We start from the raw sequence: 13,962 nt of genomic DNA, 5'->3' as shown, positions 1-13,962 counted from the left end.
TGGCAAATCCCTGAGAAACTCCATGACAAGAGCGAGGAAGGACGGACCCTCTGGAGAAGGAGGCACATTTGGGTTAAGAACAGCAGGAAATTGAGTGGAGGGGCAGGGATGGATGCACATGGTCACATCCCCGCATCCGTGTGAGCCGGAGTACACAGGGGCAGCAGCACTGGCACTGTGCTCCTGGGAACCACAGTGAGGAACCGGGAGCACTGGGAACCCAAGTGCAGACAGGGAAGCGCGCCAGGCGCATCCCACCTGCTGCCGGGATGGAGTCGGATCCGATTCCTGGTGGGTGTCCAATGGATATGTCCCTGCTGGACTACACCACAGGCTCATGAATTCCCTCCCCAGGGCCGCCGTTGCTGTCATCAACACGGCCGTATTTATTATCCACTTCTCAGGAAGCGGGGTGACCCCCGGACCTTCGACTGACTCCCAGCTCCTGAGAACCTGATTCCCAGCCAAACCGTGGATCAGGTCTCTTTTAATCAGCCCACAATCGTTCCCAGGAGGGGAGAAATAAGGGAATCAAATAGAGACAGCTCTGGCTGCGCACAGGGACACACACACACGCTCCTTCATGTTACTCCTGACAGGCACACACGCTCTCTTCCACCATTACAGCACTTTGTGATGGTTCACAACACGCTCCACCTCTGGAGACCAAGATGAGACCCTGGGAAGCGCAACGAAGGGCCCTGCTTCTCGCTCCCGCTGCCCCAGCGAGCTCCCATCAACCGGTTCACTTTGGGCACTGGTTTGGCAAAAGCAGAGGGTCCAGGTACCCCGTGCCTATGGGGCGGACCCCCAGCCCAGTCAGGCACTCCATGAGAACAAGTCAATGCCAACCTCACACCATGGGGACTGCAGGGACATGCTGTTAAGCCAAGGGCCGGGGTGGGCTCAAACCCGGGTGGGTCCTCATGGTGTTGGCAGGACCCCCACGGGAAGGATGCTCGGCCAAGTGAGCTGGAGGTGAGACAAGATCCCACACGGCGCAGGGATGCTGCATGCCCAGGCCACCATCTGCCCCTCTCCGTCTGCCCCCCCCCCAGCCTGAGACGGGCAGAGGGGACCGGTGTCCCCTGCAAAAGGGCAGGGACAAGGGTGACAATGCAGGGGTGCCCTGGAAGATGGGGACTGCGCAGTGGGCTTGGCACAGGCACCGCGGGGGGCTTTGCATGGCTCCACGTGCACCGGGAGGAGCAGGGTGAGGCCCCCCCCCCACCAGCTGCTGCACCGAAGGGTAATGCAGGGACGATGGAACCCACAAACTGCCACCCGCTCCATGCTGTGGACTTGGACGTGGGGGGAACCCCGCGGAAGGGAAATGGGGTGAACTGGGGGAAAGGGAGGGCTGGAGGGGGGGCGGAGGGGCTGGAGAAACACGGGGGACTGAGCGCCGCGGCCAAGGGAAGGGCACGATCGGGAGCGCCGGTCGGTGACGGGAATGGGAGAGGGGAACACCGGGATGTCGGGGGAGATGGAAGGGGACGTTTGGGAAGGGGGTGCTGCGATGGGTGGGAGCGACCCCAGGGTATCCGGGCAAGGGGAGGCGGACCCCGAGATGCAGAAGGGGACCGCGACACCGGAGGGATGCGCCGCGCCCGCCCCGCCGGCCCCGGTACCTGCGGCAGGTGAGATCCGCAGCGCCGGCCGGGCGCGCTCGGCCCCGCTCGGCTCTGATCGGCCCCGCTCGGCTCTGATCGGCTCCGCTCGGCTTCGCTCGGGTCAGATCGGCAGCGCGGGCCGCGGAGGGGCGGGGGGGGGGGGGGGGGGGGGGTGAAGAGAGGGCGGGCGGTGCCGAGCGGAGTCCCCACCTCCCGCCGCTGCGGCCGCTGCCGGCCCCGCGCGCCCGCCCTGATAGGGGGCGCGGTCACCATGGCAACGGCGACTCCACCTGCCGCCCCCCGCAGCAGCGCCGGGCCGCCGGGAGGGGGAGCGCGCTCCCGGAGGGGGCGGGGCCCAGAGGGGGCAAAGGGGCGGGGCAGAGTGATGGGGTGTAATGGGGGGGTGCGATGGGGTGTGATGGGGTACAATGGGGAGCGATGGGGTACAATAGGGATGTATTGGGGCAGAGACGGGCGATAGGGTGCAATGGGGCAAGGGTGGGTGCTGGGATGTAATGGAGTGCAATGGCAGGGCAACGGGCAAGGGTAAGTGCTGGGGGGAATTGGGAGTGCAATGGGCAGGGGTAGGTCCTGGAGGCCCCAGCACTGGCAGCGTGGTGCATGCATCCATTCACACACCCCATAAACTGCAAGCACAGGGTACCCGAATGCGACTGGCACAGCCTCAGCAGTCCCCCAGGGTTCTGGGACCCTGAGTTCTCTGCAAGTTCTCCCTTCCTATGGAGTGGGGAAGCAGCCAAGACACACGCTTCAATCAGGGAAACTGAGGCACTGAGCCACCTGCAGCAAAGCAGCATCTCCCCAGCCTGTTGCACCCTGCCTGCATCCCCATTGCATCCTGCCTGCATCCTGCTTGCATCCTTGCCTGTGCAGGCAGGACAGAGCAAGGGCCTGGCTCTGTGAGCACATCCATCTGCACTGGTTGGTATTTATTGATTCCAAAGTCGGATTTGTTCTGTGCAGCTGCAGATCTGCTGCTGTCAGGCAGCCACCAACACGTTCCCACTCGGCTCCAGCCTTTCCCTATTATTTTGTTCCTGCAGCAGAGCTGGACAAGCTAAAATCCGAGCTTTTATGTACTTTCCTGTAGCCCTGAATGAGGCACGCTTCTGCTCCAGCTCCGCTGCAGTATTTAACCCCACGCTGCAGCTTAGGAGCTGCAGGGCACCCGAGCACACAGGGCTGAATGATGTTTTACCTGCTTACAGGCAAAGGAGGGGGTATAATCCCTTCTTTTCTGGGATTTATCACTTATCTGCATTAAAACCATGTTGTCCTGGTTGGTACATACCCTCTGAGCCCCATCCCAAATGCACATCCAATAGGAATGTGAGCATTAGTAGGAAGCAGGGAGGGGTGATGGGGTCACCCCTTTGAACCATCATCTAATTATTTTGTTTAGATGCTATTAACTTTATATATATCTATATATAAATATAATGAGATAGAGACATAGGTATATAGATGCATAGGTGTATAAGTATATAGGTATATGGGTATATAGATATATAGGTATATGGGATAGATATATAGGTATATGGGTATATAGATATATAGATATATAGGTATATGGAATAGATATATAGATATATAGGTATATGGGTATATAGATATATAGGTATATGGGATAGATACATAGGTGTATATATATAGGTATATGGGTATATAGATATATAGGTATATGGGATAGATACATAGGTATATATATATAGGTATATGGGTATATAGGTATACAGGTATATAGATATATAGGTGCACGTGTATTCAGCATTGGGTACCACAGGGTGGCCCCATTCAAACCGTGCATCCCAGAGCACACTGATAAGAATCCCAGCCGTGCCATCCCTCTCCTTCTAGATCTCCCCTTCTCAGAGTAGGATTTCCCCCCAAAGCAGCCTCAAAGCCCAGGAGCCAACGTGCTCCATCAGCCACCTCATCCCAATTCCCATTCCCCTCTTTATTGTTAACGTTCCCGTTTAACGCCTTCTCCCATCTGGGTTTTAAATAAGCTCGCTGCCTCCTTGGACTTCTCCGCAGCTTTGCTAGCAGTCTGTTGGGTGTTGGTACAATGATTTCCTTGTGTTTCTTTCCCCCCTGCTCTGTTACATATACATACGATTAAAATTAATATTGCTTTCCCTTCCCAATTCCTCAGCATGGGAACGATGGCGTTTTGCTGCAGGCTTTGCTGCGCTGAAAGGGATGTTGACATTCATGAAATGCTTCTCTTCACCTCTGATTTGGCAAACACATTTGAAATGACACATAAAACCCCAACATAATAGCAAAGCCTGATCGGAAATACCTGCCAGGCTCCCCTAGAATAGCAAAGCAAGCTTCAAACGGTATAGGAAGGCCCAGAGTGTTGCATCCCAATGTCATTTAAAGGTTGGCCCCTGGGGTTTCCAGGGTTTTCTAGTTGCATTTTTCTCCCTGTTATTATTTACCACCCGCAGGGAAAATAAGGGGAAAAAGGAAAGGAAACAAAAAAATAGAGAAGAAGAATGGGATTTGGGTGTTTTCTTTCCCCACTGGCTGCAAAGAGGTGATGCTTGTGGCTGGGTTGATGGATGGAGCTAAGCCCTTACCATCATGCCCAGGGCACGGGGATGGAGCCAACCTGGACCCACAGCCCTGAGCAAGGGGCTCCAGGAATACAAGATCATTCCAGAATCCAACTCATTTTCCTTTCACCTGATAAAACTCCACAAAGCTCAGACCCTGAGTCAACAGGAGCTGGGTTTTTCCTTTGTAGCTGCTGATATGAAAACCCACACAAAATAGTCTTGAAATCATTGCAATAACAGGGGAAAGATTTCTGGTTATTTACTGAGAAATGTCACTCTGGTTGGAAATGTCACCTCTCCATCTCAGCCAAGCCACCACCAGCCAACAGCCCTTCACCAAAATGGGGATGCTGCGCTGCTGTGGATCTCCTTTGGGCAAGGAGAGGGGCTGCAGAGTGCCCCCCCCCTCCCGGTGCACCCCAACACAGAGGAGACAGCGATGCCGATGCCTCGGCATGCAGGGTTTTCCTTACAAAGCTGGTTTCTTTGTGGGATTCAGCGCCTGCATCCCGCCGGGAGGTGTCTAGTTGGAGATGATATAAGATTTTTCTTTCCAGGCACTTCCTCCAGCAGCTCCGTGCTCACCCTCCCCTGTGCCTCCTTAGAGAAGTGCCAGTTTAGGTGGGGATTTATCACTGCCCCGACAGCATCACTGGCACGTCACTGGTACCCAGACCAGGATGGGCTCCCCAGCACCCGGGGATGCTGCCTGGTCCAGGGGTGCACCCCCAGCCATGGGGACCACTCAACCCTTGGGCTCTGCTGCTTTCAGCAGGGGTGCCCACACATGTCCTGCTCCAACGACCAGCAGGTCCTTGGGGTGGGATTGACTCCATGAGGAACTGGTAGCCAAAGGATGAGGATGCCTGGCATGCATCGCCCATCCCCATCCCACACTGCACAGCAGCACATGCTGGGGTAGAGCAACAGCTCCTCACTGCCTCATCCTGCCCCATAGCCCCTCCTGAGCTCATCAGCCCCCCAGCACCTGGGCAGCCAGGGAGGAGATATCTGCCCCAGGAGCTGCACTGACCCCCCAGCTCAGAAAGCATCCATCCTGTCTCTTGTGCTGCTCACATCATGGTTTTGCACCAGTATCTTCAATTTTGGGGGGTTCATAGCACAGAGGAGAGCCAGGCATGCAGCAGCGTTTGCAAACACCAGCCCATGGGTCCAGCTGCCCCTTTCTGGGTGAGTTTGGGGTCTGCAGCCATCACCCCCACCCCTCTGCATGGGGAAACATCCCTCTCCTCCCCACTATTGCTGACAGCCAGTGGGATTGCATCCACTCATATGGCTGGAGGAAACTGCCTGGGAGCCCTCCGGCTCTGGGGAGGGATGAAGATGCTCCCTAGTAGGGCTGAGGGATGCTCCCCAAAAGGGCTGGAGGATGCTTTTCCCCAGGGATAGAGGATGCTCTTCCTCAGACCTGGGGGATGCTCCACCTCAGGCTACTGCAAGCAGCCACCCATTTCATGCACCATCCAAGCCCCCACTGAGCCTCTTCTCCCCCAGCCAGCCTCAAAAGGTGAGATGTGGTCCCCGTCCCCTCCACCCCCAAGAAGAAGCCCCTTACCTGGTCCCGCATACGCTCCTGCTGCCCCCGGAGCGCCAGTGCATGCTGTGGGTACTTGTTCTTCAGGTGGTCCATGAATGCATCCCTCTTGCGCTCCATCTCCGACTTCTGGAGGCCGGTGAGGGCCTCCAGGCTCTGGGCAGCGATGACGGTGTGCCGGCGCTCCGAGGTGTGCACCAGCCCTACATTGGAGAAGCGCCGGGTGCCGTTGCCCAGGGTCCGGTATTCCCGTGGGTACTCGGCATCATCCGCCGAGATCATGTGGGTGCTCGTCCTCTCGGGATCTGCACGGGGAGGGGGAGAGCAGAGTGGGGTCAGGATCAGCCCTGGGGCAGCCCCACTGCTATGGGGCAGAGGTGGGGTGTTGAGATTTGGGGATAGGGAGGGGGTTTTAAGCTAGAGGTGAGCAGAGCCTGGATGGGAGCAGGGGCATCCCTCAGTGGGATGGGTTGGTGGGTGCAGGGTTTATGCCCCTGCAATGGTAACGGGCATGGGCCTGGTTTTGGCAGGAGATGAATGGGGCAGGGGGGGAGCAGGAGGGACGGAGGGGCTGGGATGCCACCGAGACCACGATGTTCAGACCGAATGATGGCTAAAACAGTGCTGGGTCATTGAAACAGAACAGACAAGACACAGGAGCCAGGCACTGCTCCAGAGCACAGACAGACGGGGGGACATGGACACATGGATAAGCCAAAAAGAAAATGAAAGGGGAGCCAGGGCGAGGGGATGCTGGTGTCTGCCCATCCTGCACTGTGCTGATGCCCATGAGAGCATGCAGGACCCCCATGTCCTACCTGCCAGGTCCTGCTAGAAACACCCCCCCCCCCACATAGCATCAGACCCCATCTTGCATCCGCTGCTTGCAGCACCCATGGGCACCAAACTCAGCAGCACCACGGGACCCTCTGCTGCATCCCATCCTGTCCCGCTCAGCCAGCTCACCCCATCCCGAGTAGCAGAGCAGGCAGTGAGTGCAGGCAGGGTGCAGGCAGCGCAGGGAAAGGGGCTCGTCCCTTTGCTAATAATCCATGAGCTGCACGTTGTGGGTTTCCTGGGAAGTTGTGCTGAGCGCCAGCGCTGATGGATGCCTGGAAGTCCCTGCATGCTGCCAGCGCCTGGCACCTCCTGCCTGGCTGCAGGATGGGGCCACCCCACAGCCCATAGCCCCTTGCCCAGACCAAGAAGCCACTTGTGAGGGTCTGATGGTATCAGAGCCCGTGTCCCACAGCCCTGGGCTGGTCCTGGCCACTGCCACCGTGCCCAACGCTGTCTTTGCCACTTCTAACTAGTTTGGCAAGCCGCAGCAAGCGTACTGCAGGGATTCACCACGTTACAGCTTTCCTTTTTCACTCACCATTTAACCTTGATCCATTATTCATCTCTCTCCTTGTCCTTCTCCCCACCCCACCCCCTTCAGTCCCAAGTTCCTGTTAAGCAAATCATAGCGGGTTTTTCCTTTTCCCTTAATTATTTATCAGCACCACGTATTAGCTTTATATCAACTGATTGTGTTTTTAATGTAGGACAGGACTCCAGTGTGTGCTACAGACATAACTCCTCTGCTCAAGGTCGTACAACGGGGTTTGCTATGAGCCAGGCAGGGACATCACGCTCCCAGCAATGCCATGGGGACATCCTTACCCTTGCCAAAGCTTGAACATCCCTTTCCTCCTCTAAACCACAACCGGTCCAGCTCCCGTCCCCCACAGCTCCATCACCAAACGTGACCTCACCCCCTTACCCAGGAGGTGGAATCTGCGCGAGGGCTGAAGCTCCCGTTCCCTCATCACTTTGCTCAGGTCCCTGCATCACCACATCGTGGTGGCACATCTGCCCCGTGCAAAACACCCCGAGATCATGGAATCCCAGGTGGATTTGGGTTAAAGGGACCCTAAAGCTCATCCAGCTCCAACCACTGTCACAGGCAGGAACATCTTCCACTAGAGCAGCTTGCTCCAAGCCCCATCCAACCTGGCCTTGAGCACTGGCTCCCTGCAGCCACCTCCCCAGTGCCTTCACCAGCCCTGGGTGTAGCATCCCTGGGGTGAGGCCACATTCCCAGCTCCTTCCCACCCTTCTCCTCCTGTTCCCGATGCCAAGCCATGCATCAGCATGCAGATCCCAGCTCCCTAATTACATGCTCCAAGAGTGGAACGCGCCAGCTCTCTGCCTCTGCCGACTGCTAAAAAGGGTGATTTGAAAAGCCCTGCACAACCTGCACTGGGGTCAGAGCAAAGCTGGAAGCCACTGGGGGCTCTTCCCCTCCCGGCTGTGCTGCATCCGCTCCCACATCCCTCATCAGGCAGCCCATGGTCCATAAACCCCACTAAGTGGAGAAGAGGAAAAGCCACCACAGACACACGTGTACCTGTCCCCATGCTGGCCACCTTTTCCCCTTTCAGGTATCCCAGCCCGGAGTGGGAGGAGGCAATTTGATAACAGCCAACAACTGGGATACAGGGGCTCGTTTGGAAAGAGACCTTAAACCTCGCAGGATCGTGCTTCCCTGGCACTGTGCATGGGGAAAGGACATTGATCATAGAATGGTTTGGGCTGGAAGGAACCTTAAAGATCATTTGGTTCCATCCCTCCTAATCCCTCCTGCCTTCACCTCAAGGGGATAATTGCATCCTGCCACCCGAAAGTATAGAATAGGATCATAGAACAGGGTTGGAAAGGATCATAAGATCATCTGGTTCCAACCTCCTGCCATGGACGGGGACAAAACCTCCCACCAAGCTGTTTCTCTTCCCCCTGTGCAGATCCCATGCACGGATGCTGGAGCAGTGGTACCCGCACCCAGGCTGCCCCGCTGCCAGCAGCCGCAGATCCCTGCTAAGTGCTTCCAGAGGCTGCTCCCAAGTAGCTCAACGGAGTGAGAGTGCCCACGGTCCCCCTTCTGCCCTGCCCCAGCCCACCCAAGCGGGGTGTCCCCAGCACAGGGACCACCCCATCGCTTACCCGGGGGAGCCGGACAGCTTCCATGACGGCTGGAAAACTGCTTCGACGGCCCGGCGGAGGCAGCCCCCGGGGCTCCAGGGGCTGGAGGCGATTCCTTGGCCGGGCGCAGGGCTCCCAGCGCAACCAAAATCCCACGGTAAATCCGGGCAAGTCCCTCTCCGAGCAGCCGGAGGTTAAGGGAGCGCGGTTCCCTTTGCCGATTCATTCATCCATCTCCCTTACCTGCCAGCAGAGGGGTCACCCGTCCCGGGACCACTGCCCCGGCTCCTAGCAGGATGCGGCCACCGCCTCCGTCCCAGGAAAGCAGCAGCACCAGAAGTGCTTTGGGTAATGCTCTTGCAGCTCAAGTAGCGGCTCTCCACCAGCGCCCTGCTCCCTCAAAGGGAGACGGGGATGGGAAAGATCCCTAAAACCCTGCCCCGTGCTGCGGGTGCTGCCCCACAGGAGCAAGAACAACGGCAGGGTCGGCGGCACGGTCCTCTCTGATCCCCCCCCCAGGCAGCTTGGCAGGGCTTTATCACGAAGAGGATCTTTCAAACACAGTTTATTACTGCAGTTTCATAAATCTTCATGAGGCAGCGAAGCTCACGCGGGTCGTGAAAGCAGCGGCAGTTACCGGAGCATGAAACACAGCCCGAGAAAGCAATTGTACAGAAGGGGATGAGGCGAGGGGAAGGAGAGAGCCCGCTCCGAGAGAAAGGGAGGTGAAAGAATAGAAGCCCCCCGGAGCGATGCGGTTCCCCCGCACCCGGCCATTAAGGCAGAGGGAAGAGCTCTGCGATGCTCTGGGATGCTCTCGCCTTCCTCCCAGAGGCTGCGGCTGCTGCACTGCCAGCCCACTGCCTGCACAGCACCCACGGAGGCTGCCCAGCACCCAGAGCTCTGCTCAGCACTAACCCCTTCCCTGCCGTGCTGCTGCCAGGCCCTGGGGACTGGAGCCACAACTGCGAAGTGCATCCATGGATCTGGATACACTTAACTCCTGTCGTGCTGCACAGCCGAACTCAGTGGGCACCCCAGAAGTTAACACCTTTACCCAAGCTAGGACCTGGTGGGGTAAAGGGACCTTCAGAGCCATTTGCTGTCCAGGGCATCCCTGATGCCTGCACAGCCATGCTCTGTTTGCACGCATTTCGGGATGGTCAAGTGCCCTGTGGGGTCTGTCCATAGCTCCCATCTCACCCCCACAATGGGACCAGCAAACACAGCCCAAAAGCACTGCAGCTGCACATGTGTTGGTGTTCTGCTTTGGAAGCTGTGCCCAGGAGCAGCAATGAAGCAGTGATACATCAGGGGGGACACGAGTGTCGTCTCCCCCCAAAACACCACCGTGAGCCAAACGGACCCAGCCATCACCATTGCTTTACAGAGCCAGGTCTCGTTTAAAATCAGTCTGCAGAGGAATACATCCCTGGTTTGAGCTGAGCCTACGGGCTATGGATGCCGCTATCCCGTGGGGATGGCAGGTGTGGGACAGACCCAGGGCTCATCCCAGCACACGGGTGTTGAAGTGAAGGCATCTGCACACTCTCCTCATCCCTCACTCAGTGCTGGGTGAGCAATACAAGGAGTGAAAGCTGAAGCATCCCTTCCATCCTCTTGCTCCTGGGATGATGGAGACCCAGCACCGAACTGCCTGGGAAAAGCCAGACAACGCCAAGGCCACCCATGAGGGACCATTAACACCCATGCCAGGACACAGCTCCCCATGCCCATGCTCTGGGAGGTGGGGGCTGTGGGTTTCCCATCTCCTCTCCCCATCCCAAAGGATCTCTCCCAGCTTAGGCCGGGCTCAGCAGCTCCCCGCCGTGCTTTTCACTCCCAAATTCGAGTGGAACCAAGGAAAATAAAGCCCCACACACTGACTATTTCATTGGGAACTTCCCAGCTGGGGCTGTGCTGATCCCACCGGAACCACAGCCAGGACACGGTGCCAGTCCGGATGCGACCCTCCAGACCTGCCTGTCCCCAGCCTCTACGTGCCTTGGATGCTGCCTGCACCCTGCCTGCACCCCACCAGTGCCAGCCCTACTGATGCTGCTGACAAGGAGCCTGTCCAAAGCAATGTTGGTGCCCCCTCGTTGCTTCCCAGTTGGAGCATGGGATGATCCAGCTGGCAGCTCTCCACTGCACTGCCCTGACAAGAAGCTCCTTTAACTTTGGAAGCAGAGAAAAGACCGGATAAATTCCCATGTCATTGTCAAAACCCAAACCGAAGGAGAAATCCCATCTGGCTGGCCCTGTGAAAAGCAGCAGCTACTTCCCACCTCGCCGGGTGTTATGACACCCACACATGCACATGGAAACGGGAGAGGAGTTCACTTCCTAGATCCCATGGACAGCAGTGCCAAGAGCAGGACCAGCACGCCCGACTGCTCACTTTGTGCCCTATCCCCACATCCTTTGACATGAGGCACATGAGCCAGGCTGGTCCCCATGCTGCCATCTGCAAAAGGAGGACCTGGCACACAAGAAGCTCCTCCAGCCTTGTCCACTTCATCCTGCAGCTCCTGTTGTGGTGTTCCTGCCACCACTCTGCCTGTCCCTGCCTGCACACAGCACGAGCATCCCACTACAGCAGCTGAAAAGCATCAGCCAGCCCCTGTCCTTCCTTTTCCTCACCCTGTCTCCTTGACTCAGCATCTCCCTGGGATCTCCTGCCAGGTCCAAGCTGGGAACCATCCCTACCCTCACCCGAGTGCTTCAGTGACCAGAGGGGACAGCACCAAGCACAGATGTGACCTGACCTGCATCATGGGCCTGGTACACAGCACCAGGGGATGCTCTGAAGGCAACTGATGGGCAGAAATGCCCTCATCATGCATTATGCAATGCAGTAAGAGCAGCATCCAAGTGGAAGTTTCTCCCCACATGTCCTTGCCCTCCTGGAGACCCCAGCAATGGGAAGCATCGATCCCCAAGGAGCTTCCCATGTTTGGGCAAGGGCAAATAAGATGGGCAAAGGGCACAGGGAGGCTGGGAAAGCCAGGGCAGATCTTTGCCCTGCCATCAGCTTCCTCTCTGACTGTCAGCAGGAGGCTGAAGGCAGCAGCATCCTCTGTGTATGGAGAGCATCCCTGCTGGCAATGGGAGGAGAAAGGAGCCCATGTGCCCTTGGCGGGGATGGCTTGGGACATGCCAACAGCTTGGGGATGCAGGACACAAATAAAGGAGAGGCTGGAAGGGATCAGGCTCTTCCCAGCACAGACACAAGCCACATTGTGGTCACATCCTACGTACAGGCAGCAGTGATTCGACGCAGCGCAGCCTGGCAGCTGGGATGGAAGCAGCCAGATCTGAGCCTGGAGACCTCCTTTGGAGCCAGATGGGAAAGGGAAACTGAGGCACAGAGGCACAGCTCAGGAACAGCCCCAGAGGCACAGCCATACCCATCACGCTCCTGCAAAGCCAAGTCACAGCACGGGTCCTGGGTGCTCCCGCCTGGAGCTGCTCAGACAAATGGCTCTGGAAATCAATTCCAATCTGTCAGGCATCACTTCAAGACACCAAATCGATGGTTCCTCTTAGCCCAGAGCAGAGGGAGGGAGGTGGGAGAAGGGGAGGGATCAGGGTTTCCTCTACAAGCAGATGTTGGGTCCAGTTGGAAGAAAATGACCCCCAAACCAGCTCTTGGTGTGGCAGAGAGCAGGGAAGATGCATGTCTGCATGTGGTGCAGTTCCAGGGATGGATGGAAGGATGGAGAGAAGGATGGAGGGATGAAGGAATGGAGGGATGGAGGAATGGAGGGATGGAGGAATGGAGGAAAGGAGGGTTGGAGGGTTGGAGGCAGGGCATCATCTGAGCTCACAGTCAGAGCTTTGGATTCATTTCTTACTCTCATCTCTCTGCAAGCAGAGCAAGAGTGCAGAGGCACCAGGAGGTTGTGGAGCATGCAGGGGGTGAGTTGGTGCTGGCAGAGAGGAGGAGGGAGCACACATCACGATCAGAAATGAGTTCCTGACAGGACCATTGTTCCCTCTAATGAGACACTGAGGGGAGTCACTAAACAGAGCAAGGCTGCCACAACCGCTTCCATGACGGGAGAAACAGGAACGGGCAGCAGGAGCGGGGATTTGGCAACAGGAGCCTCCAGCCGGGCCCATGGCCACAGGCAACTGTGAGGTTATAGCCAAGAGCCGGGCACACAGGAGTCCGTTTGCTGCTCAAGGGATGCAGCGGCTTGGGAACACGGGCAAAGCTTCACCTCGGAGAGCCTGAGATCGGAGGCAGAGACAAAATGCAACAAGTGGATGGAGAGGAAGGTTAAAGGATGGGAGGCACCTCCCGTGCAGGGAAATGATGCAGGGGTGATGCTCATGCCCCTTGTGCCAAATGCACTGGGTGCGATTCTCTAAGCCAGCTCAGCAGCACCTCTCATCTCCTGCCATCAGCACAGTGATGCTGACCGCGGGAGCTGCTGACAGGAGCTTCAACGTGCTGCACCGTATCGGGAGCTAATTCATCTGACAGAGCACGGCAGGGCTGAGGGAGGGAACCACCTCCCCATCATCACTAAGGGAAGAATCCAAGCCAAACCCATGGCTTTTCCAGCCCTTGTGCTGCAGCCTGGAGTCACCACAGAGCTCAGCTCCATGAGAAAGCGCCTAGGAGGGGGATTTTTCCCAGCTTGGCACATTGGGGACCACTGGCTGCTCAGCCCGGCACAACACTTGGCCCATCTCTGCCTTGGCACGGGAAGACCCAACTCTTCCAAAGACTTGGCTCCTGCTGCCATCGTGATGTGCTTGGATGCACAGCCCGGAGCTCAGCAGGTCCAGCCACAGCACCAAGTGCTGCTCCCGCAGCCTCCAGGCTGGAATTATGGGGGAGCTGCCTTTTTGAGTGATTCCTGCCAGGAGATGGGGTGATGCCAGCTCTGATGGCTGCGGGGGAGAGGCTGGAAGAAGCTGGTTTGGTGTTATGGAGGGGCTCAGGAAGGCTCCTGATGGGGTGTGGAGAACAGACCCTATTTATAAGCGCCCAGGTAGCATGTAGGCGGGTGGCCACAGCCCGCTGTGCCAGCATGGTTAGTCACAGCTACTTAAAAATCAGGAATGCTGAAAACAACCTGCTCAGACCCACATCCAAAGCCTCTCCCAATCCGAAATCATGGCATGAGATGCGACAATGCTTCACTGACAGCCTGATGAGAGACCCTGCGCGCACATGGCATGGGGATGCTGCTGAGACACGTCATCCCCTCTCCACAGGGCATGAGGA

General features: G+C 57.3%; 1 protein-coding gene across 1 annotated transcript in view; it reads right to left on the bottom strand.

The window, feature by feature from the left end:
* The window catches only part of SRCIN1 (SRC kinase signaling inhibitor 1), a 98,452-nt gene that overhangs the window by 35,500 nt on the left and 48,990 nt on the right, over positions 1-13,962 (bottom strand). Inside the window, exons 4-6 of the mRNA XM_065699503.1 lie at positions 5,778-6,061; positions 4,715-4,801; positions 1,632-1,949 (exon numbers count right to left, since the gene is read on the bottom strand). Coding sequence (XP_065555575.1) covers positions 1,632-1,949; positions 4,715-4,801; positions 5,778-6,061 — 689 coding nt within the window. The remainder of the gene's footprint in view (positions 1-1,631; positions 1,950-4,714; positions 4,802-5,777; positions 6,062-13,962) is intronic.

Source organism: Lathamus discolor, chromosome 20 (assembly GCF_037157495.1).
Source record: "Lathamus discolor isolate bLatDis1 chromosome 20, bLatDis1.hap1, whole genome shotgun sequence".
NCBI lineage: Eukaryota > Metazoa > Chordata > Aves > Psittaciformes > Psittacidae > Lathamus > Lathamus discolor.
The sequence above is the reverse complement of the archived record's forward strand: the minus strand, read 5'-3'. Positions and strand labels throughout refer to the sequence as shown.